The 26,429-nt window shown below is 40.7% G+C and overlaps 1 protein-coding gene across 1 annotated transcript; it reads left to right on the forward strand.

The window, feature by feature from the left end:
* The first annotated feature begins 1,887 nt into the window (after positions 1-1,887).
* Positions 1,888-24,442, forward strand: ipmkb (inositol polyphosphate multikinase b). Its single transcript, XM_034570157.1, has 6 exons — positions 1,888-3,160; positions 13,299-13,384; positions 16,152-16,248; positions 16,884-17,056; positions 21,847-21,928; positions 22,245-24,442. Exons 1-6 carry the CDS (start codon positions 2,923-2,925, stop codon positions 23,039-23,041), a joined length of 1,473 nt encoding a protein of 490 aa, XP_034426048.1. The 5' UTR covers positions 1,888-2,922; the 3' UTR covers positions 23,042-24,442.
* The last annotated feature ends 1,987 nt before the right edge of the window (positions 24,443-26,429 follow it).

Genomic DNA, 26,429 nt, shown 5'->3' on the forward strand with positions numbered 1-26,429 from the left:
TGTGTGTGTGTGTGCACGTGCAGACGCTGCCTAATATGTTAAAAAAACTCGAAATCAGTGATGAGTAGCTTCAACAGAATTTATACTACTTCTATATTATAAAATAACATTTTAAATGATAAATATTAATAAAGTCATAATATGGGCTATAAATGCAATTCTGATCACAGAAATATCACAAAAGTACTTAAAATTTGAGTATGTTCACTCAGTGCGGAGTCAATTAACACTTTCACTCTAAGTTACTAAAGGGATATTATAGAAATAATATCAGGAACCTGAAATTATAAAGTAAGTGAACTAATGATGTCGATTTCCAGCTTATAGTTAGGGCTGGCTCAGGTGAGGTCTGAACCATCCCTTAGTTATGCTGGAATAGGCCTTGACTGCTGGGGGAACTCCTATAATGCGATGCACTGAGCACTTCTCTTGTGGTATTATCACCTTGGCCAACTCGAAAACACTGGTTTTATTGAATGCCCCTTTGGAGAGTTTGGATTTTTGTGCCGGCCTGCTTGTGCCATAAGCCTTGTCTTCATTTGCATCTGGATCACCTGCCCATCTTGATCTGTCAGTCCCGCTCAGCCACACCGTTCCCTGGATTCCTCCTGGACTCCCCCTGGACAAACACTTGAGTCGGTTCCCATGAATCCCCTGCTCTAGGACACTATGCCCCTTACCTGGACACTGGGTTCCCCTCTGACACTGCCCCCCAAATTTAGTTTAAGTAGTTGGTCTTGTACTTTTTGTAAACTGTTAAACTTAGTATAAAAAGTAATAAATAGTATTGTTGATAAATTGTTTGTGCTGTATTCGCCCCGTGATCACCTTCTGTGTCTTGCACAGTGGGTCCTTTGTTCTCTGAATCCTAACATAAATAAGTAAATCATTTAAACTAATGCACTGCACTTAGCCAGGGATAAGCATAACAAGCATTTTCAAAACATTATGCTTTGGTCAAATCATCTCAAATTTGTCAGATGATTTGAAGTTCCCATCCAATTTCACCTGTTATGTCAAAAGCTGCTTTCAGAGATGCAATGAACTCCTGAGAATCTCCCGACATTCCCCAAAAAATCTCTGGACATTCTCGGGAGGCGCTGTATGTGAGAACGTAGATGTCCGAGTGAGAATCTCCGGACTTTCTAGTAAGATTATGACCTCGTAAAATGAACTGTTGCAATTTACATGTTCACAGAATCAGATCATTTGAAACAGGACACACACAACACTTTATACACCTATAGGTTGTGTCTGTGCCTTTACATAGTTTGAAAATCAAACACTAACATCCTCCTGTAGGGCATTACAGTTGCCTATACACTGTTTTGAATGGTATATGACACAACTGAACCAAGATAACAAAACAAAAGTAGGTAGTAAGTCTTTTGCTGCTATCTATGCGTTCCCCCCTGATTTACAACTACTCTCAACTTCCAGCAACATTTAGCCACCAAATAAAACTATTTAATCGGGTTTGTTATTCTTAAATCAGATTACGTCATATGCATAAAGTTGTATGGAGACGAACAATCATTTTATTTAATCCCCAGCTCGAAGGACTTGAAGCGATAGCTCATGAACAATGTGTGGCTTTGCTTCACTTCACCTTGTTGGAGAAACCACCCTGTTCTAAACTCAGTGAGCATGTGATGGGTGAAGACATGACAGATTATATTTTATACACCTCAAGTTTACTATTTTAGATCTTGTATCTATTATACTCTACCTGATCCACTGAACAGAAAACCTGTTATTAGAGAGCATCATAGTTTTGTTGACCGTTGGGGTTATTGTCTCTTTGGATAATAAGTCACTAGTGCTGCCGTAAAGGGATGAAAAGGTATATTTTGCGACAGTCAAGGCGAGTGTCGTAAACGTGTGGGGCTCTTTGGGCGTTGTTGGTTACGTAGAGAGGCAGCCGCCCACACTGACCTGGATCTGTGAGGCTCAGAACCGGAGGAGAACCAGAGGAGAACCAGAGGAGAACCCGCAGAACTCCTCTTATACCATGGACTCCAGCACAACAGTACGTCGTGTTTGGGATCATCGTCAACACACAGACCTCCGTAATGAAGGCGCTCACACGGCGATGTCCCCCTGCTCTGCTAAACTGTGACGCTCCAGCAGCCTAATGGACAGTATCGATAAGTCATCGATTGGAATCTGGACTCATTAGCTTCTTTATGCATTTGAGGGCTTCATTGTCCCCGGCTGCCTCTGCAGCGCTGGACTGGACCTGGATCTAACACCAGCTTTACTGACAGGCAACATCATTTACTGCTCGGTAAGGAAGTGGAGCTACGTCAAGCTAACTGAACTGGGAACAGTTTAGACCGGAAGCTGCGTTATGTTGCCTTCATTATAAGACTGTTTTACTTTGAATTTAGTCGTCTGTGGTGGAGCGGAGCAGCGAGGGGAACGGGGAAAAAGGCAGGCGACCTTTTTAAATCAGTACGAGAGCATCGTGACTGTAGCATTACGCTGTACACTACGTTTTCCCTACGTTTTATTTCGGAAGCCCCGAGCGGAAGTAGTATTGTTGCGCTGTGGCGGAGGCTGGTGGAAGTGGGATGTGTCCAGGGTGTATTTATGCTGCTGTTCCAGAAATGAAAATCACTGGATCCCTGTTGCTCCGGGAGATCTGCTTCTCCACCGGCCACAGCGGGCTGACCACAGCGGGCTGACCACACGGGTCACGTCGCTGGTCGAAAACAACGAGCACCACCGAGGCTTGTGTGCGTGTTTCACGTGGACTGGACCTTCTCTGTGAGGCTGCTCAACCTGTGCTGATGCGGTGACAGCATGTGAATTAATACAGTTACTTCCATAGTTTTATTATACATTCAATTCTTCAGTTTTTGGAACAAGAATCCGTTCTTTTCCACCTTTTTATTTTTTTATTTTTTTTATTTTTTACAAATGTCAGCCACCCAGCATCAGGTGATGATGGAGTCCTCTCTAGCTCTCGGCAGATTGGACCTGACCTCCAGCTCAGCCGCTGTGGGGGTCAACATGACCCCGCGGCTCCCCGGCGGACCCCCCGCCAAAGAGAAGAGTGGCCAGCGGCCGACGGGGCCACAAGGCCCGGCTCATCTGAACGGCTGCGTCCCGCTGTCACATCAGGTGGCCGGCCATAAGTATGGAGTAGATAAAGTGGGTAAGTGAACTGGACAAAGATCTTTTTCTTCTTTCCCTGCAAATAGAACTTGTGTCACTGAACCTCACTTCCTTCTGTCAATCTGTTATTAACACCTGCATTCATGTATTAACTGTTCCACCTACTAATAGTTCACCAGGCAGTTTCTCATCCAAATATCCTCCTCCAAAGTCCTGCGTGTGTCTCTCGCCTGTACAGTTTTATCAGATAAAGATCAACTAACATAGAATGTATCTTTTTTAGTTCTGTGTGATGTTTCCTGAACCCACTCGTGGCCAACAAAGTTCAGATACTGTCAGAAAAGTGAGATTTTTAATAGACAGTGTTGTTTTCATACATGAGAGAGGAGCGTGCGTGTGCGGTATGATTCATGCATGTGTGGAAATTATGTAAAATATCTTTTACATAAATATATTTTTAGTTTTTTTCTTACTCTTCTTGAGGGTGGGGCAGAGGATGTCACACCTTGTTAAAGCCCTATGAGACGGCCCTATGAGGGCTATACAAATACAATTTGATTGATTTCACTCTCTTAATCTCATCATACATGAACTCTGTGGCGCTAATCGGAGAATCTGTGACCATTGAGACGCCATGCATTCAGCCATGCTCTCAGTACACCTGACATTATCTAAACCTCCACTGTGCAAAGTTAGAGTGTTGAACTGAACTGACTGTGCTTGATAGTCAGCAGTCTTTTCCGACAGAACTTGATAGTCAGCATTTGTTTTTTACAGCACAGTCTCAGATGGATAAGTAATTGCTGTTCAGGCTGTTACTTTGATAAACCCCACTTTCCTGGAAAACCTGTTCTCATGTTGTAGGACAGACGAGACACAGCTGTCCTTCCACATCTTTGTAATTTCATCTCCTCTAACTTTATTTGAATCCATGCCTCCATTAGCATGCCATGCAAACAGCATGCTATATTTGACATAATTAGCATGTCATGTTTTTAGCTTTCTGATGAATGTATTTATTCTTTTAAGGTACAATGGAATACAATTAACGTTAAGGACTCTTTTCTTTTTCTTTTTTTTTTGCATTTAGTCCCCGTTCCCACCCCTGGTCCCACATGTAGTTTCAGCAAATACAAAAAATGAGAGAAGAAAAAGAAAAATAGTAAAGTAATAAATAACCAACCCTTCCTTCTTAGCATATTGGTTAAGTAAATGATAAATCAAAAGAGCATGTAAGCCAATCAGCACTGTAAATGAGTTGAAACGTATTGACAGTGTGCATCAGTGATGAGTGCTTGTAGTGTCTTTAATTTAACTATGTATTTAATCATAGGGCCCCAAACAGACTCGAATTTTCCAGGTGATCCCCTCAAGTTGTATTTAATTTTCTCTAGATTTAAGAACACCATGAGGTCTTTAAGCCATAGAGAAGCTTTGGGTGCAAATGGGTGACTTCCACTCCAGCAATATTCTTCTGCGTGCTAACAAGGATGCAAAGGCAATACTAATCTTTGTGTCCCTCCTAATTGTTTGATGTGCTGGTAATACTCCAAAAATGGCCCCCTCTTCACACGGTGTCAGTGCCATGTTTAAAGCCTCAACAAGGTGTTCGAAAATAGCTGTCCAGTAACCTTGTATGTGAGGGCAAGACCAAAAGATGTGTGTCATATTTGCTGGTGACTTGTGACACCTATCACATGCATCTGTGACACTGGGATACATTGTGGAGAGTTTGGAGTTGGTAAAGTAGATGCGATGGACAACCTTAAATTGTATCAGATTGAGCCTGGAGCAGGACGTACTGTCATTCACTCGAGTTAATGCGCTATCCCAGTCATTGTCATCTATAACTTTGCCAAGTTCATCTTCCCAATCTTTTTTGATTTTATCAAGAGAGGCCTCTGTTAGATCGGAGATTAGGATGTCAAATTTTGAGACTAGGCTTTTCTGATTCGTGGGCATATCCAGAATTGAGTCAATTACAGTGATAGGAGGTATATTAGGGAAAGAGGCGTTATTTAGTTTAACAAAGTTACAGACCTGGAAGTATCGAAACATATGAGATTTTGGGAGGTTACATTTTTCACACAATTCATTGAAGCTACAGAAGATATTGTCAATGTAGAGGTCCCTTAGCTTGACAAGGCGTGACCTCTGCCATAAAGAAAAGGCCATATCATTGCCGGGAGGGGGAAGGAGATGGTTATTGCGAATGGGACTGTGGTTACACAATCCCCGGAGTCCAAAAGCCAGTCTAAATTGAGACCAGATTCTTAAGGTAGAAACAACAATAGGGTTACATGAAAATTGGGTTGGACGAATGGGCAAATTAGACGAAAGCAAAGCCAAAAGTGAGGTAGAGGGAGAGGATTTGGCTTCAAGTTCATACCAATTTAGCGTGGGTTCCTGGGTCCAGAGAGTCATTTTGTGTATATTGGCTGCCCAGTAATAGTTTCTTAGGTTAGGAAGCGCCAATCCACCTACAGATCTATGTCTTTGTAAAAACTCTCTCCTGATCCTGGGGGTCTTGCCTTTTCATAAAAAAGAGGAAATTAGTTTGTTTGTTGAACGGAAAAAGGCTTTGGGTATAAAGACTGGCAGACTTTGAAAAAGATACAAAAGACGTGGGAGCACAGTCATTTTAATGCAATTCACCTTCCCAGCAATGGTTATATGCAAATTATTCCACCTTTCTAGGTCTTAAGCTTGTCAATTAAGGGTGGGGAAATTATTTTTGTAAAGGTCAAAAATAATTGTCGACAGATATTCACACCCAAATACTTGAAATTGCTTTTCGACATCTTAAAGGGAAAGTACTTATCAGGGATCTGAAGGGCTAGATTGTTTACAGGAAAGCATACACTCTTTGAAAAATTCAATTTATAACCTGAAAAAGTACCGAATCTGTTTAGCAGTTCGACTGTCTGGGGGATAGTACAAATCGGGTCGGAAATAAACAATAATAAATCATCCGCATATAACGAACAAGTTGTAGAACGTTTGTGTTCCGAGCCACCTCTGAGAATTCCTTGCCGAAAATTGACAGATTTAAGCGCAATAGATAAAGGTTCGATCACAGCAAATAACAACGGGCTCAGAGTGCGAGACCCTCTACCAAGTGTGAAATATTGAGATTTCATCCCATTAGTACTTACGGAGGTCTTAGGTGAAGAATATAAAAGTGTTATCCAGGATATAAATTTGGAACCAAAGCCAAACCTCCTAAGGACCTCAAACAGATACCCCCACTCCACCCGATCAAATGCTTTCTCCGCATCCAAAGAGACCACCACTTCTGGAGTCTCAGTGGATGCTGGAGAGAGAAGGATATTGAGAAGACGACGATTGTCAGAGAATGAGTGCCGGTTTTTCATAAACCCTGTTTGGTCTGGTGATATAATGTTTGGTATGGCCGATTCAAGCCGTAAGGCTAATGCTTTAGTTAGGATTTTATAGTCCACATTTAAAAGAGAGATGGTGCGATAGGAACTGCAATCAGAATTTTCTTTACCTGGTTTTAATAGTAAGGTTATTGAAGCCTCAGTAAAAGTTTGAGGCAGGGCTCCCCGGCCCAGAGAGTCACTGAACATTTTTAAAAGGAGGGGGATCAATTTATCAATGATTTTTTTATAGAATTTTATTGGCCATCTGGACCAGGGGCCTTGTCACTTTGCATTAGTTTAATCGACTCTGCATTTTCACTCAATTTTAGGGGTTGATTAATCTCACTCACGTGGGTAGGAGTTATGGATGGAAATTCCAGGTTGTCAAGAAACCTTATCATGTCTGTATCATCAGCAGGGGACTGTGAGGTATAAAGCTCAGAGTAGAATGTTTTAAAGGTTTCATTAATGACAGATGGGATTACTGTAAGTTCACCTGAGGGGGTCCTTATTTGTTTAATTTGCTGGGATGCCGATTGGCTCTTCATTTGATGTGATAGAAGACGTCCTGCCTTCTCACCATTCTCATAAAGAAATCCGCGCGATCGTAAGAGTAACTTTTCAGTCTCTAGTGTGGAGAGTATTGTAATTCATCTGAAGACTTTGTCGTTGTTTCTCTAATTCAGGGGATGGAGACACTGACAACTTGCGGTCCAGTTCTATTATACTCTCCATAAGCTGTTCCTGTTTTTGTTTTCTCAATTTGAGTTGTTTGAGTTTTGGAAGTTCTGTTAATGACACACAGGCACTCAGAACAGGTCTGTCCTCAACATGGTGCTCTGAAGTTTGGTCTTCCAAAAGTTGCATGATGAAATACACACACACACACACACACACACACACACACACACACACACACACACACACACACACACACACACACACACACACACACACACACACACACACACACACACACGGGGTGAGTAGAGCATCAGTCCCTTTTTCAAACAAGTGAAACTGAAATGCAGTCTCTCACACAAACTTCATACATTTGAGAAGTAAAGACATATTTAACTTTGCAAGAGAGTTGACTAGTAAGTTAGCAGCCATCCCTCTATCTGTTTGTTAGTCCTCTGGCTTCAGCTAGTTGTGACTTGTGCTAGGATTAGCATAGCATCCTATTTGATACTGGTAATGGAGAGCTGTGTGAATCTTATGGCAGCAAGCTGATGTGAGTTTTTACCACCACTGACACAGATTCTAGCTGTGAAGTGGCAGCAGTGTCGGAGCTAGTGTCATTTTCAATAAATATAAGGATTGATTTAAATGAATCCTCCAAAGTCTTAGAATAGTGCCACGATATGACAGCTGTGTTTATGTGTTTTAGCAATGTATTCCAAGTTAAGCTTCTGGAGTATCCATCTGCTGATCAGCAGCTGTTGAATAGTGAAAAAGGTAAACAAGATGTGTGCTGCTAATCTTGTATCATATATGTTCAAATCTGTCTTCCTAGTTTCTCAGGAAAAATATAGTGACCACACAGTCAAGTGTGTTCTGTAAAATATGTGTGTGATGATGATTTGAGTGTCCCCCCCTCTGTTGGCAGTGTCCACTCTCAGATGAAGTGAAGCAATCCCATAGTGTATTTGACAGTAAAGTGGACCGATGTTATCTTAAACCCTCCCTGCTTGCAAGGGAATAATCATTAACACAGGCACAGTTCAAACTGAGGAACGGGTGTTGACACACATTTGACTGAACCAACAGTCTCCTTTAGTCTCCATGACAGTTGCAGAACAAGCTCTGGAATCCAGTTCAGCTCGTACTGCAGCTGAGTGAAAACGATCCTCCTCACTGTTTCCACAGGCCTCCACTCTCGCTCCTCAGTGATCTGATGTACTCCTTGGTTGTATTGTGACCCTCTGTGATCCAGTATTTGACTGGGTGTTTTGTAAACAGGAAGTGTGTAGTTATACAGTGTGTCAATAGGGGCTAGACTAGTTAATCAGTCTGTTTTAGCAGCCGTTGATAAGTAGTGAACAGGAGAGAAAAGCCCAAACAGTATGTTTGAAAGAATTTAGCAGTGTTACATCGTCGTATCAAACTAATTTCTCACCAATTTATAAGTCAGTTTAAAAAGATAACACATAATATCGGCTTATACCTGTATATTATCAGATGGTTTTCTGTTACACTGTGTGTGTCAATAATATTATCAGCTGGGCAACCATGGCTAATATTTATTATTTGTATGTTAGTTCTGGTTTGTGAATCATGCTAAATTGTGCTTAACCTGTCAAGCAGCTTGATGATGTATAATCTCAGTCACACACCCTTTAGATGACAAATTGCCGTTTATTGTCACTTTTTAGTAGTTTTTCTCGAAGAAAAGGCATGACTGCATTAATTCCTTGCCAACCTTAATTCCTGCTTGATATGTCTACTCAGATACTCGACCATTACTGACAATAATCCATCAATTCATTGACCTTCCGTTATGCTACAAAGTGTTTATTCTAATCAATGCTGCAAATACCCTTATCTTGCTGATGTTCTCCTTTTCACTTGACATCTATTGCACTTCTGTCCGTCCTGGGAGAGGGATCCCTCACATGTGGCTCTCTCTGAGGTTTCTACCTTCTTTTTACCCTGTTAAAAGGGTTTTTTTAGTAGTTTTTCCTTACTCTTGTTGAGGGTTAAGGGCAGAGGATGTCACACCATGTTAAAGCCCTATGAGACAAATTGTGATTTGTGAATATGGGCTTTACAAATAGAAATTTTATTGATTGATGACAACCCTGATCACTTTCAAAAAGTTGGGTTTAATAAGAAAGAAGAATGTGTTAATTAAGTCAGCCGACACTGAGAAAATGTAGAATGCAAATCTGAGTTTTCTGTTGGTGTGTGTGGCTAGATCATAATGTAGTTACAGTGTCTGATGTAAGACAGAAAAGCAAAGGTGAAAGTCCAGTCATAAAAGTGGAGCAGTTTACAGGAGAGTCCTGTTCTGTCCGCTGCTCCACACTTTCCATGTTGAAGGCCCGACTCAGAAACTTCAACAACGACTCGAAAACTTCAACCACGACTTAGAAACTTAAACCAGGACTCTGGCTGCTGACAAGTTGTATAACAATATAGTATAGTAAAATAAGCCAGTACTACAATCTGTTTAATCAGCAAAGATCTCAACTCAACTTTACTGTCAGTTGAACTGTCATCAGCTATGAGAGTGTGAATAGACAGATGTGTGACTTTCTAAATCATGTCAAATCAAGCGAATTTACCACAGTTGGACTCAGTCGGCCAACATCTCAAAGGGAAATGGAAGACACTGGGGCTAAATTCAAGTTTCTGGATACGTTTTCTGAGTTACTTTAGCTGTTTTCAGACATGACCTGCAGAGGAACTCCAGAGACTTGGATCGCAGTTTGCCTTGCATGCAAAACGCAGCGGAAGTTTTCTCTGCACAGATGTGTTCACAACAGCAACAAATCCTCCACAGGATTCAGGCGAGGGGTGGTGCAGCAGGCAGAGGCAGGATGTAACCTCTTCATTCCGCACATGATTTAGTTGACAGCACATCAATACTAGTGTTTTCTCTTATCACCACCAACTCTCTTGACATCTTCGTTGGCGTCTTGTACCTTCATGGCACTGCCAAAGTGCAACCTCCAAAACAATCATACAGTTTAAACAACACCAACTGAACAACACTAACAGTAACACAGTTTTGCATTCAAGACTTAAAGGGATTTTTCAAGGAAAAATTTAAATTCAATCATTATCTACTCACCACAATGCCGATGGAGGTAAGGGTGAAGTGTTTGAGTCCACAAAACACTTTAGGAGTTTAAGGGGTAAACAGTGTTTCAGCAAGTGACCTCTTCTTCAGCCTTAATAAAACTGCAGAAAAACCCCACAACATGACTCCATACTGCTCGTGTGGTGTCATCCAAGTGTCTGCAGGCCCCGACATTTATATACGTCTCGAAACGATGTCATATACACCACGTTTTTTGGCCTAAAAGTCCACCAGAAGTGGTGATGCTAGAGGACGTGCCCTTGGGCGAGAGTGTGTGCTGCGTTCTATGTGCCCGAGGGTACGTACACAGCCTCCGATGAGGCCATCACAGGACATTTAGGCTAAAAACTGATTCGCATATGAATTTCTTTGTCTGTTGTTTTATTAAGTCTAAAGAAGTGGTCACATTTGACTTCAATTGTATTGATTCAGCTGCAACACTGTTTACCCCTGAGACTCCAGAAGTGTTGTTTGTGGACTCAAACACTTCTCCCACCCTTCCGGCGGCATTGTGGTGAGCAGATAATGAGTGAATTTACATTTTTTTATGAACTATCCCTTTAAACCTGTATAGCGTGTTTGCACATCTTTTAAATTTGATAGAATGATTTTATATGAGAAAATTATGTCAATACTTTTTTTACCACTGTAAACCATGTTATTGATATGTGGTAGGATACTGTTTCTGTCCAGAAAGGAAGTGTATGTGCTGTGACACACACTGACAGAACAGATGCACCTCTATTTGAATCAGTCCAGCTGTCTACAAACAGATTTCACTCTGCTGTTTGGATGTAACCATGACTGGAGGTCGGCTCCAGTTTACATGCATATATACAGTGAGTGAATGTTGGGATGTGAGCGCTGCTGGTGACCTGCACTAAACACAGACAGAGCTAATGTTCTGCTAACGTTCATTACACCGCCCGTGCAGACATGGTGTAACATTACTTGTGATGTGTGTTGGACTGATGACGGACAGTGCAGTGCTGTAGTGTTGATATGTAGTTACACACATGCACACATGCAGCAGGTCTGATCAGTGTTGTAGTAGCTGTTGAGATTCCTGCTTCTTCTCAGGATGGAGTCTGATGGCCTTTCACCCTCAGGCTCACTCCCTAGTCCCACCCCATCCTTGTGTGCTGGTTGTTTTTACACATATTTGTAGGTTGTGCATCTTGTTTTGTATTTGTATTTTGTATGTGTGTCGATACAACTCTGTGTTCTTAGAGGGAATCTAGACATCTGCCAAAGAGCAGACTAATCCTCTCCACTGCAGCTTCATTCAGTCTATCTGTAATCAGCTGAGGTCAGCATGTGATGATGTAACAGGGGACTCATCATCTTTCTTTCTACACTGCAAGAAGGCTTTGCGAAGGGAGCCAAATTTATGGTTAACCTTAAATAAATCCCCAACACAATAACATGTATATCATGCTAAAACACAGCTCTCTTATGGTATTATGAGAAGTTTAAAAAATGTTTTGGTTCAATATGAAACTGTGGCAGGACAAATTATACTATGGCAGGCTGCCACAGTCTAGATAACTCATGGGAAACACTGACGTTGCTCCGCTCGTCTGCGGTGCTTCCTCAGCTGCTGCTAACAGATTAGCCCACAGATTTGTTTATAATATAGCAGTTGCATGGTTCAGAGACGACAAACTTTCATGGTTACTTTGCCATCTACGAGTTAGATCTCATAAAACTTGTCACATGCCGCTTCTCAGATCCTCTGGTGTCAGGATGTTGTCTGCTCAGGATGGCTTCTCTTGCTAGCGTCCTCCATTTTTTTTATAGCAAACCAGCAAAAGGTTACTGACATATTTTACTGCTAGCTCAAGAGGGCATGCAACAGGTCAAGCTGACAGTAGGTCTGATGCGCTTCTGTACTTAATATTTTAAAATGAAACAGGTCATTACAAGTCTAATATGAACTCCCCCCCACGTTTGAATACATTTTCAAATTTTTTAATAAAAAGTGACAGCCCTGTTGCATGTTGCACCAAAGTTTGTTAACAGGAATGAGACAGAATAAGACCTACCTAATGAGAGACTATCTTTAGTTAACATTTATTTAATTTGCTGCAAATTTAAAGAAAATACTAACTGTGCCTCTAAAGCCACCCATAAGAGTTATTAAGATGGTTATAATAAAGGTTGTTTCTCATTTGTACTGAATTTATGTTTATTCAAAGACATAGTGATGAAGTGAGGAAAATTCAAAAAAATAAAAGATTACTTTTATTGTTGATTAATCCAGGATTAACCCAAGAGTCCAAGGTGATGTCTTCAACAAAAAATCTTCACTTAAAGTAATTTAAAACTTAAAATTATCACATTCAAGAAGCTGCAACCATCAAGTATTTGCATGAAAATACTTAACCAATTACCGGACTACCAGAAAATGTGCTGATTAATATTCTGTCGATTTAATAATCTAATCAACTGGAATTCAGATGGCCCCTCCCTATATTTCTTACCTTTTATACGCAGTCTGAGATCCTCTGGTAAGGTGTTGCTAGCCATTCCAAAATCAAGTCTAAAAAACAAAGGAGACCGAGCCTTTGCCGTGAGGGTCCCTACACTTAGGAACAATCTGCCAGAAGAGACTAGCAGAACCGTTACCTGTTTCATCTCTGTTCTATACACATCTCTATAAAAAAGCTTTTATTGCATGATGTCTATGACTTTTATTATCTGATTCTTTATTATTATAATTGTTTCACTCTGTTTGATAAATTCCGTATTAAACATTAACCTCGTTGTTGAAGGCAGTGAACTATTATTAAATGGACCCCGTTTTTCATTTGCAATGATTTACTTGTCAATCGGTTGTTGGCGAACCTTTAACTGAGATGTCTGGAAATGATTTCACTTCACTTCAGTGCAAATGACTGCTGCTGCTGTCAGCTCTTACTTCTCTTCTAGCATCCGTGCAGTGTGTAACTTTGCTTTGAGTTGATTTTTGGTGCCATCTTTCATTGCAGGCATTTTGCAGCATCCAGATGGAACAGTCCTGAAGCAGCTTCAGCCTCCACCAAGAGGTCCACGAGAGATGCAGTTTTACAGCATGGTAATAACTATGCACTACTTTATATGTCTTCATATAGATGTTATTTCAATGAATTGATTAAAATCTGATTTATTAATTCACACTCAAATCATGCTCAAAATCAGTGTGAATATCAGATGATAAAAGTAGCATGTGCATCTTTTTGGTGCTGCCATAAGCTGACTGAGGTGTCACCACAACACAAAATCTAGGTGAAGATACAGACCAGTCAAGCCTTTATAAAATTAAACAAACTTTGTTTCCCCTATAAGATTAGACACCTGGCAGGGCAAGACACCAGCAAGAACCACTGAAAAAGAATCAATGCTTTCCACATTTGAAGTTCTTTATTTTATTGAGGCTCGTTCTGGCCTTTTATTATAATTTCCTGTTTGATTTGTGTTTTAATATGAAGCCCCATTTTGATCCACTCCCATTGGCTCTGATATTCTCTGACTGATCCCCCTCCTGGGGTGGGGCTACACATGCACACACATGCACACACATGCACACACATGCACACACATGCACACACATGCACACACATGCACACACAGGGCAATACGGAGACGCTCCGCTGGACAGAGTGAACCATGTGAAGTGACGTTAACTTGAGTTGACAATGCCTATGCTTGTTAGTTTTAGAAGGCCGATTCTAAAACTTATTCAGACCACCTGTCTGCACATGACATGTTGTACACAACTTCAAGTTAAACTAGTAGGGAACAGTTCAGGAGAAGATCAAATATCAGCTGTCTGACTGTAGTCTGATTGATGATGTTAGTTTGTCTTGAATCTGGTTCAACTTTTATAAACTTATCTGTCTGAGACAAACCAGCGCCTCCTGTCCCTCGTCTAACACAGCAGTACCTTCACAGGAGTCACAACAGCAGAGAGAGGACTGATATCGATTCAGGTCTCATGTTGCTCCTCTTGAAACATAATTTAATTGTTATGTCAGATTCTCCAAATCATGTTTTATAAAGTGAATATGAGGTAATGGAGCTTCCTACAGCTCCATTATTTTATATATATATATATATATATATATATATACCACAGTTGTGGGGACTGTTGTGTTTCTCTATAAATGTTAAGGTCTTGACCCTATTATGTTGTGATTTGGCTCTTAAAATTGAACTGAATTGAATAACTTTTACTATAATTTGTTCTTAATTTTTTTGTGAAGCACTTTTTAATCTTGTTTAGATAAGTGCTATACAAATAAAGTTATTATTATATATGATCAATGTGTTTCTCCACATCATACATTTTATCTGTGCTTTACATTTTTAGTTCATCCTGTCACTGAATCATTTTCCACTGCTTTGTATGAAACAAATTGAGGTTTTCATTCTTAATTCTTTAGTTTCTAATTTTATTTTAAATAATTCACTACTTGTTCATAGTCGGGTAGAAAAACTTTGCAATAACTAAGATCAGTGTATGAAGGAAGAGTGGTAATAGAATGTAACAGAGTTTTTACAGCCATTTTTTCCTACAGGCTTGTTACTCTGTAGCCTTGTGGAAAGCTCTGAATAACACCAACAATATGTTTTGATGCCATGGAAGATGGAAGATAAAGTGCAGCAATGACTCATATTCACTGTGTTCATGATGTGTCATTTTTGCTAAGGCCATAGGTTACATGGCTTATTTTTATGCAACAAAAAAACAAAAAACTATAATTAGGGATCAAGTTACCAAAGAGAACATGCCTGTATCTGGGGGAATACTTGTTTAATGAATGACTCCAGTGTTGATTGGGGGCTGCATGAGAGCAGAAGGTTTAGCACAGATGACATTTAGAAAAGGAGTTATGAACACAGGTTTGTATACACAGATACTGAATGAAAAGATGACTCCCAGTCTCAAGAAGATTTGTAACACAAAGAAAACTCACTAATACAAACCTCAAAGGATCAAAACTGTCTGAAATAAGGACTTTTCATTATAGATTCATATTTCAGTTTTTTTTAACGAGATGACTTAATTCTTCTTGGGCCTCGGCTAAAAATAAATAATTTTGTATTAAATTGACACAATCTGTCATTACCCTATATATTTAGTGGTATACTATAAAGAAAAGCTGAATATGAATGAATGAATAAGCCAAAGTGGGACTTTCTCAGCAGAAGTCAAAGATAAAAAGATGGATGGAGAAATGTCAATTCTTGATGATCAGCTCCGATATCCGGGTCTAATCGCACATGTCAATATTCCTCGGCACCAGAGCATCAGTGTTTGCTTCGGGGGCTTAGCTGTGCTGTTCAAACAGGAGTGAGTCGTGGCATCATGTCTGCCTCTGTCTTCACCAGACAAACAAAAGTTAGTCCCAGAAACACACGTCACACAGGTGCCATCCTGCACCGGGCTGCGAGTCTACTTGCAGCTGGAAGAAAAACATTATTACATTATTTCTATGTGTTTTTTTTCTCTCTCTCTGGTTTAATAACGGTCTATATTTAACAGTTTAATCTTTTTTTTGGTAGTAGCATTTTGTGCTACACTTGACAGTTTTGATGCATAAATATGCATGAATAGAATCTGGTTGTACAGTTTCCATCAAAAAAACAATACATCTGAATGGATACTGCACAGAAAACCAAGCAGCCACAGATACTTGAAATTCTACAATTTACTGGATCAGGATGAAGCCTCCAAAAATATATTATTAGATGAAACCATAATGAAAATATTGTTGGTTGCTGCCCTTCACCAGATACACAGTATCTGCCTGTGTGTAGAGTGTAGAATGATGATGATGTGGTATATGTGTGTCTCCCAGGTGTATGCAGAGGACTGCTGTGATCCGTGTCTCCTGGAGCTCCAGAACCACCTTCCCAAGTACTACGGACCCTGGTCCTCTCCTGACAGCCCCAGTGGTAAGAGACTGAAGCTGATATGTCTCTGTCAGTCCATAAGATCAAAACTTTCTTGGTCCACACACAAGGGAATTTCACTTGTTACAGCAGCCGACAAGTCAGAATGAGGTAGACAAGAGAATAAAAAACAAAAAAAACTACAGAATATCTACATAATATACACCTTTCACTACAAAAATAGTTCGTATGGAATGTTATTGAGCCAAGTGCAGTGGCACAGGATGATTGCACGAGAATGTAAAACTTAATTTTTGCATAAGTATAAGGAGATATTGGGATGGACGTGTCCATATATGTGCAGATTAGACCGTTTACACGTATATAGGCAGATATGGTATACAAAAAGATTATGAATATGAATATGAGTGTATATATATATATATATATATATATATATACCTTAAATCACAATAAGAGGCCAAATTTAACATTATTTGGCTTATATATAAGCTTATTCCTCTGCATTTTATGTGATATTCATATGATACGAGGGAGGTTTCTACTCATCGCACATGAACAAAATAGCATACATATTGAAAAGTCAGAAAATCCATCATTAAAGAAACATGTTGTATATAATACAATATGATGATATTGCCTGTACAGTGTACTCAGTCATCACTCTCGTGTCTCAGAGCTGTACCTGAAGCTGGAGGATGTGACTCGTCGCTTCGTCAAGCCGTGCATCATGGATGTGAAGCTGGGCCAGTGCAGCTATGACCCGTTCGCCTCGCAGGAGAAACGTGAGCAGCAGATCAGAAAATACCCACTGATGGAGGAGATCGGCTTCCTGGTCCTCGGCATGAGGGTGAGTTTGAGCTGTTGTTCAGAGAATCTTTAATCTACCTATGTAATCATTTCAAAACTCCCAAGTGGGATTCGTCGGTTTAAAAAAAAGTCTTGTGCACGTTTTTTCATCCTGCTTAATTGATACCACGTGCTGCATTTCAGTGTTTTCACCGAATTATATTCTATTTGTGGGCTTTCATAAATGTATGAATAAATAACACCATAAATAAGATGCTACACTGGAAATATTTTAAATTCCAAGTAATGCCAGTGAGGGTCGGCTCTGGGAGGGTAGATTACATACAGTATTGTAGTTAGCCAGTGAGCCCAGTCCCCACAAAGTGAGAGAAGGACTGGGCTGTGCGCTGCTCTTTGATAAAATAAGACTAATTGTTTTAAGTTTTGCTGCCCCACCTTTTGTCCCTATACAAAGGACAAAAACTAACAGACTGTATAGAACGTGACTTATTTAAGCTGAGTTTTAGTTTCAGGTTTACTGGTTTCACATTGACGTCTAGTCCTCCAATAAAATGTCCTTTTAAGTGTGGTGTGAAAGTCCCTTTCTGAGTCATTCAGTCTCTGATGTGAGATCATGTAGATTAAAATGATCTGCTATAGAATTTATGATTATTCATTACTACATTCATAACTATCAGTTAGTGGTGCTATAAGAATAGTTCCCACCGTGTTTAAAATAAGCAGGTGGCAATAGAATCAGTCATTTGTTAATTTCATTCATACAAATTGTACTTTGTTGAAGAAGCTTTGTGAGAATATCAACCCACATTGTGTTGAAGTCGGTCAATCACAGAAATGCCTTCCTGTTCCCAGGCTGTGGAAATGCACCCAGCCTGTAAGCAGAAACTGTGCTTTAAGAGGAGCAGTCTGTATTTGTATTCCCTCTCCATTAAGGACAAGATGAATGCTTAGTTCGGACTCAACTCATGGTTGGATTAGTTTTATCTTGTTGTTTTATGCTTTATCAGTCATGGTGTTACATGAGTTACACTTGGACTGAAAACCAGCTGTTATTGTGGCTGTATGTGTGGACCCCTGCTGGTACCTATCTGCTACTTCAGGACACCTTTGGACCCCCATCTTTCACTCGGGCGCAGGTTAACTGGTTCCATGCTCATTGTTCTATAAAAGCAAATCTTCACCGTAGACTCAGATTAATAATCTTTTATATACACTACCTGTCAAGTTATTGCACCAAACTGATATCAAAACAGTAGTGTGATTAAAAAAAACATTTTATACAAATCCTCATCACACAATAGAAGTCAATCTTTAACCCACGTGATTTGGAATATGTTCAGGTTGTTGACTGAGCTGAAGAGCACAATGTTCTCATGCATTCGCACACACACCCTAACCCACACACATTCCTGTATTCTTGTACTTCTTTCTCAGTGAGGTCACTCATTGACTAAATGCATTCCCTATAGGCCCTACCCTAACCTAACCCTAAGAACAAAAAATAGAGTCAAAATGGTCCTCACAAAGATATAAGCATACGCACGCACGCATGCATGCACACGCGCACGCACGCACGCACACACGCACACACAACATATCATGCCAGTGTCTCATTATTTTTTGCTCATGGGTGAGACAGACAGATGACAGGAAATGCAGCGAGGACGTCTTATCTTTGGTAAAGGAAGAGAAGCAAATAGCGAAACATTTATCAGTTGGATCCGTTTCCATTACAACCTACATCCAGTATCATTATCATCATCATCAGTGTGTGTCCTGGTTTGGGTTTTCCGGTGTGCAGAAAGAAACAAACTGAAAACAATAAATGAGATGAATCTTTTTGTGTTAAAAGTTAAATGGAATTCTTGTGCGACATGGGACACGTGACTCATACATTCCTCCTGGAAACATTAGTCTTCCAACTGCCTGAACAAGTTTTACATTTCTACATGCTCTGCATCTGCCTGTCCTTTGACCAAAAGAGTAGTTTATGCTACCAACTAATGACAATGATGTCATCTAAAGTGTACCAATGAAACACTGCTTTCAATAGTTTTTAAGATGCAGTTAATGCATTTTTTTTTTTACTTTGTGCCTTTTGATGGTTTTAACTGAAGAGAATTTATTACAGATTGAATTCAAATAAATAATATCCAGTCTTGTCCAGTTACCCATCAAACCCCGCGGGTAGGACAATGCAGTCCTGTACATCCATGCTACCAAGGATGGGAACATCCACATTTATCCATGGTCACATAACTTCATCTAAGCTTACATAAGAGGAAGAGAGAGAGCAGCAGCCTCCTCAGTGGGAGCACGACATGAAGAGATGTGGGTGTGATTCAGAAATAAGAGGAGATCGTGACTCGTGTTTTGAGGAAATGAGTAATACATCGGAACTGCCAGTCTTTGTGTACACAAGGAAACAACTCATTGACTGATGGGTTGACCTCAAAGGCCTGATGATGTTTGTCTAACCAGTCCCTCAGTGTAAATGACAGTCAGTGGTGGGACCGCTGCTTTATTGCAGCATGTCCCCACCTTTTGTAAACTGGTCATAAAGGTAGTGTGCACTTGTGGGCTTAGGTAAGGTGAACTGTATGTTTGATCTATGCTGCTGCACCATAGGTACATATAAAGCACGTACAGAAATGCATACTGAAGATGGATATCATATTAACCAGCTTCTACAATAAGCTTGACAGGAAAAGGTGTTTGCTGTAGAGGGTTAGTTTCAAACCTACCTTTTTTGGTCCGGACCCTCAGACATTTCAGTTTAGTCTGAACCAAAATATCAGGTGTGAAAGGTGCCTCTGACCACAGTGAATCATTTGCAGTATTGAGAAAACTAATTTTGGATTTTCGCACCAATCTCAGGAAGTTGAGGGAGCATTAAACAATTGAACAAGAAAAATAAGAAGAAGCCCACCGAATAGACACACTGACGTCAGCCGTATGCCCGTCCACAAACCAATCCATGTCAAGTACAGGTAGACGCACATGTACGTATGTATGTCTTATAAAACTGTTCTCGGCCCTCCCAGAATTGCAATGTGATAGCAAAACTAACTGGATCAAATACTGTTAAAAAAATATGAACCTTGATCTGGACTTTCAGCCCATGTGTCACTGCTCTCATCAGCCTCGTCTCCAGCAGCAGATCTGGCTCTGCTACAAATACCAGACAGACACAATCAGAGACTCGTCTGTGAACGTAATGGAACATTTATCCACTGGGACCCCTTGTATGATCTGTAATCAATCAGGAAACAATTACACTTCAACCCCTTTCCACTATAAAATGGATCATTTGTTCTGTGCAAAAAACTTATTTCCACAAAATAATGTATACAGTTAACTGGAGCTGTCACAGACGTAGTGGACTACAATTCGGATAAAGTTTACAGTGGATGCCGGAGTAAGGTCCACATATCTCAACACTGCACTTAGTGACAGTGTTGAGCAGTACTGTACAGTACAGAACTTCAGAACTGAATACATTGTCCTAACATACAGATCAAGTCCTGTGGGTTTGAATTATGTTGCCAGCTTTTTAATAGGCTCAGAGGTGGGTTTAACATAAATGCAGAGGTTTTTAAAGAAGTATTTCTAAAATCAGGGGGTTTAGTGCATAATGTGCATGGCACTGAGCTGGGAAACTGTCCATACTAATCTCTGCTAAGGAGTGATATTAAAGATGTAATGATGCTATTGATGATAAGAGCACCGGTTAATAACAGTATTAATAATTGTTGTGAGTAGGGTCAGATCTGTATCCTGCAGCTCTGGAGTCAAACATACCTGAATAATGGGGATAGAGAGAAAGAGAGAAAGAGAGAGAGAGGGGAGCACAAACCATGGTAAAGAAAAGAGAAAAAATGAAAGACACCAAGGCAGAGTTCCTTCTAATCCTGCCTGGTCTGTTTGGCTTGGCCTGTGGTATTGCTAGTTGCAGCATTCTTTCTGAAACTGTAAATGTGACCTCCAGTAATTGAGCCACGGCAAGTAAAGACCTGCTGCTAGCATCTCCAGCTATCTGTGATAGAGATACTGGGAACTGGTTTCACAGGAGAGGAGCCTGGTAGTTGAAGGTTCTACCTCCTGTTCTACTCTTTGAGATCTCTGAGAGATTGTAGATATTTTAGTGATATCAGGGCTCTCTTCTGTTGAAATGAAGCCAAAATGATAGGAGATTTGAAATCATGCTTAGTATTTACTGTACGTGACTGGCTGGGGGCTGATCATGTGATTGCAGTTATAAGACATTTATAAGTCTCACTTTTCTGTGTGTTGCTGCATTATTACTCCTGGTATTTTTCTCCACAGTGTTTCCGCTGTCTCCACACTTTGACCAGTGTACAACCGTTATGTAATGTGCAGTAAAAAGTAGTCGTGCATGTTTGGTGAATTTCTCCCCGAACTATATCTGGATTGTATCTTTATTTTGTTGTAGATAAATCCTCATGACACGACGCTCATTCTGTTGATGACACCAACAGGTAATTCCTAGTAAGATGTGCGTTCTAATTTATTTAATTATCTAATTTATAATAGTATCAACATTAATTGGTAATAGATGTTGAAAATGAACCAGCATCCAGCTATGGGCTTCATGGTTTGATACAGGCAGGTGTGAGGTTAGCTGTGTGGATCACGATGTGGAGACAGAACCAGTCATAGTGATTTTGACAGATTACCATAATGAAAATAAGTCTGAGTTACTTACTCTTTGTGGGTTGGTCTAAGTGTGTGTATAAACACCATTACCATAGTGTGTGTTTTAGGGACAAGAACCAACAAACTAACACGACGTGTTTTCTTGAATTTCAGGTTTATAAAGTGTGCAGTGACACTTTTGACTCCTACGATCAACACTATGGAAGAGCACTGGTTAAGGACACGATTAAAGAAGGTATGTGTGTGTGTGTGTGTGTAACTGATAATGTGATCAACATTTTCCATAAGGGGCTTTTTCCAACTGACATTGAAGTGTAGGAAGAACCTTTCAGAGCATCACTATAATAAGCACCTAGGCCAACCTCACATTTAACACAAGTTCATTTTATTAGGGTGGCAGCATCTTCAAATAACATTAATCTCATATATTCACATATTTACAGCATCTCACACAGAATTACAATCTGGTTTCTAACATATCCTCCCCTCTCCTTCTCCCTCTCCTCTCCTCTCCTCTCCTCTCCTCTCCTCTCCTCTCCGTTCTACTCCAGGTCTGGCTAAATTCTTCCATAATGATGTTTGTCTGAGAAAGGATGCAGTGTCAGCCAGCATCCACAGGGTGCAGCAAATCCTCCACTGGTTTGAGTCTCAGCACCAGCTGGCCTTCTACGCTAGTTCCCTTCTCTTCGTCTATGAGGGTCTCCCCTCTTCTTCCTCCTCATCCTCCTATTCCTTCCTTCTCAGCACCCCATCCATCAGCCCGACCGTGGTGAAAACAGCCACGTTGTCATCAGCGGTTGACAGCTGTCAGAGGGGAGAGGGGGAAGCAAGACAGGAAGGGGTGGGGCAGGAAGGGGTAGTGGCGGAGTACAACAACAACAACATTCAAGTGGTGGTGCCCTGGGACTTCAGCCTAGCCACAATTTACACCAACCACAGGAAACATGGCCACCACTGTGCCAAGGGTCACCTCCAAGGCACCAGTGGAGTCGATGAAGCTGTGGAGACATCGGTGAGCTCAGTTTCTGGAGATAACAACTCTGTATTGTGTCAGGAAGACAACTCCACATGGAAACGAACAGGTGAGTCAGAGCAACCGCCGAACGGCAACAGAAACAAATCACAACTGGAAAGAAAGGTTGTAGAAGGAGAGCGGGAGGAGGAGGCAGGGGAGCTGAAAGGACAAGGACGTGAGACAACAGAGGAGAGTGGAAGAGACACTGAGGTGGAGGTGAGGATGATTGACTTTGCCCACGTTTTCCCGAGCGAGAGCCACGATCATGGCTACATCTACGGCCTCAAACACCTGCTGACAGTGCTGGAGCAGATCCTCTGTGATGCTGCTTAGAGCTCCCACTCCTTCCTACCCCAGCTGAAGCTCCACAACTGCTCGTAGTGAACCTCTGTCTCCTCCCCGTCAACCCTCCTGCTCTCTTCTCAAAAGGCAGAGGAGAGGGAAGAATCAAAGAAGTGAATATTAAAACTGAACCACCATCATCGTCGTCATCATCATCATCTCACCTGATTGTGATGGTCCATCGGTCACGTGCGTGTCTGTGTCTGTGCGTGTGCCTGTATGCAGAGGGGAAGTGGCATAAGGCGACAGCTGCATTTCTACATGCTACATGCACTAATCAGTCCATGAAGGCATTACAACCCTGTACTTAAACACAACATCTTCAGCTGCATGATTTACTGATGCCCACACAAGCTCCATGTAACCTGACTTCAACTTTAGTCCATTTAGAATGCATTTAAATCTCAAAGTGGATAACAGTACATATGAAACTAGGGGTAGGGATTATAACAGATATAATAGGAATTAGGCAGGTAACAGGGATTTCTCTCCAGACTTTATATCATAGCAACTGTCCCTTTAAAGTCTTTGGTGTGCTGCACAGGGTTATGGCAATATGGTTTTACATGTCTTTTACAGCAATGTGAATCAAGTACTTGGGTTTCTTTTTCAGATGCCAAATGCAGACATTCAAGTAACAATTGAATTTCTTAGAAATGTACTATATACTGTCAATATTGCAATATACAATAACTTGTACTGTGACAGACATTTTCCTCCATATTGCCATTGCCACTGATACCTCACATGTATTTTGATAAAGCAATCCAGCGCACAATGGGTCCATTTTTAATCGGCTGTTTGAACCTTAGTAGCTGTAATAATTTCAGTGCGTTCTTTAAAGCAAAACTATGTAACTTCTGCTGAGCAGTGGCAACACGTAGCTTCTGCAGCCACAAGTGTTTTTTTACAGGATGCAGGTACATTCAGTTCTGTTGGAATCTAAGTCTGAGCATTAAGGTAACTGGAAGCAGCGCCATCAAACACAAAATCATCATTCTAGTACAAACCAGCAGTCACGCTGTCATTTGTGTGCTATCGATACAAGGATTAACCTCTGTCGTGATGTCTCTACTTAGAATACCAAACCTGCTTTTCTTTTATTAGCTGAACACCCACATGTGGTGTGTGACGTAGTGCCCTGAAGCAGAACGCACTTATCACAGGAGATCACACCCAAGCTGTATGGTGCAGGAAGTTCAGGGTGCATATACCAAGTCAGTAAGCACCATCACATGGTTTTTGAGCTGTTGTGTCAAGTAAAATAGTTTCTTTAAAACATAGGGTTGTTTTGACGACTGGCAAATTAGGAGCAAGATAAGAACTGGAAATGAATATAGCTGATATGATGCATTTTAAAAACTTCCTGGATCGGAACCACTCCCTTCCTCTGCTCTAAAGCTTTTCATCAGTGGAAGAAGTTTGCTTGATTGTCATGGAAATGTATCTGTTGACATGAGCTTAGTGGCTTTTATTATTCCGACAATAGTAGATTAACAGCTGTGGGTTAGGCTGATCCTCAGTCATATGCTGAAAACTGATTTTTCATTTCCAGTTTATTGAATTGAAGCAACCAGGAAGGTAGTGCACTTTAGTTGATAACTATTAGACAGTGAAGCCTTTATTTATATATATATATATACAAAAACTACATAAACTACAGTAACTGACATGGCACAGTAAAACTTCACTTTGCCACTACTACCTAACTGGATTAGGCTCCTTTTGGTTCACAGCTCGCTGACAAATCCCTTCATTGCTAAATTCATTCATCCTCAGGACGTCTTGAGGGTTCGTTCACACAGACTTGCTGTAAGTTTGTGAGCATTGGGTCAAACAATAAGTCTGCAGAATGTTGATGTTTAAGTCGGGTTGTCATTTTGTGTTTTTGTTGAAACCACTGTCTACAGGTATCTAACTCAGGTAAATTTACTGTAAGAAAACTGTTTAATATTACTACTATTGTCCTACAAGATGATCCTCATGCTGTCTGGTTGTTCAACTCTACATGATTGTTTTATATAGTCTTATCTCATGATTGACCTGATCTCATCCTCTTAACCGTACAATGAACTTACACAGTGTATTGTCTTTTACCATGGCTATTTTAATTGTTGTTGTACATGTTCAGCTGCCAAATCACCTCTTTTATCTGAAGCCTGTGCTCTTTGCTGTGGACTAGAACTCAGTCTTGGATTAGCCATGAGTTACTTTGTGATTTCCATTTATCGTTATGCAATGACTTGATTTATATCAAGGCAACACTTGGAAGCTCCACCCTTCCCAGTGCTTTGTGGGGTTTGACAGAAGCGACATGTTATACTGGGTGACATATGATGTGCTGTGCTTGGTTGACATTACATTAATAATTACAACTTCCCTAAGGATTTTTAAGATTGTAGTAAAACAGTTTTGAGACGTGCTGCTTTAATGAGATTCTACTGACCGAGTCGCTGCTAAAAAGGGAAAGACGGCAACTGAATGGTTTTATGTTTTTGGGGGGATTTTGGAGGGGGTGTTGGGGCTTCTTTGGCTCAGTGATACTGGTTCCTATTAAAGCACGAGTCAACACGATTACAGGTGGAGCCCACAGCTTCACTGGTTCATTAGAGTCATATTCGGTAAAGATTGATACACAGAGTGATGGTCTGTACACTGATTCTAATGTTCTCATACCAGGACTGTTAAGGGTGTCGTGAACTGTATTGGGACCAGTGCTCTCCATTGACACAGTGTAGCTGCCGTGGATTTCTGAAAGTCTTGTCGAGACCTAACATAGATCTTGTGTGTTTCAGCCTCTTGGGCCATGGCCCTTCATCAGCAGATTGAGTTTCAGTTGTTGCAAGCCACGAGATTTAGCTGAAAGCTCTGGAAAAACCTAATTATTAGAACATTTCTGTGAATTTTGTTTGGTTTGACCTTGAAGCTCAAGTTCTGTTTAGATGAGCAGATATTGCTGAACAGTTTTATCTTGAGTTTGATAAGTCATGGTCACAGTTCGTCGAATGGAAGCCTTTCACCCCCAGGCAGGATTACAGGCAGTGCGACCCCAGACACCCAGAGGCCCAAGGCAGGTTCCCAGTCTGGTTTCGGTCATTTGATTAGTTTGTAGTTAATGTTTTTTTTCATCCCCCATAAGGGAATTCAAAAAGGAACGAATATGTTTAGTAATTCAACTAATCACAACCGAAATGAGCGAAAAGTGCAGCTTTCAGTGTAAATGTCCATCCTCATCTCAGTCTGACGTTCTAGTGTGATTACAGCCAATGAAGTGTTGTGTCTCTGCTCTCCTCGCCTGTACACACTAGCACAAATGCAACAGACCTTTTAATCAACTGTGTGTTTTTAAGATTGAAATAGTTCAACTCTATCATTGTTA

Source organism: Hippoglossus hippoglossus, chromosome 19 (assembly GCF_009819705.1).
Source record: "Hippoglossus hippoglossus isolate fHipHip1 chromosome 19, fHipHip1.pri, whole genome shotgun sequence".
Classification (NCBI taxonomy): Eukaryota; Metazoa; Chordata; class Actinopteri; order Pleuronectiformes; family Pleuronectidae; genus Hippoglossus; species Hippoglossus hippoglossus.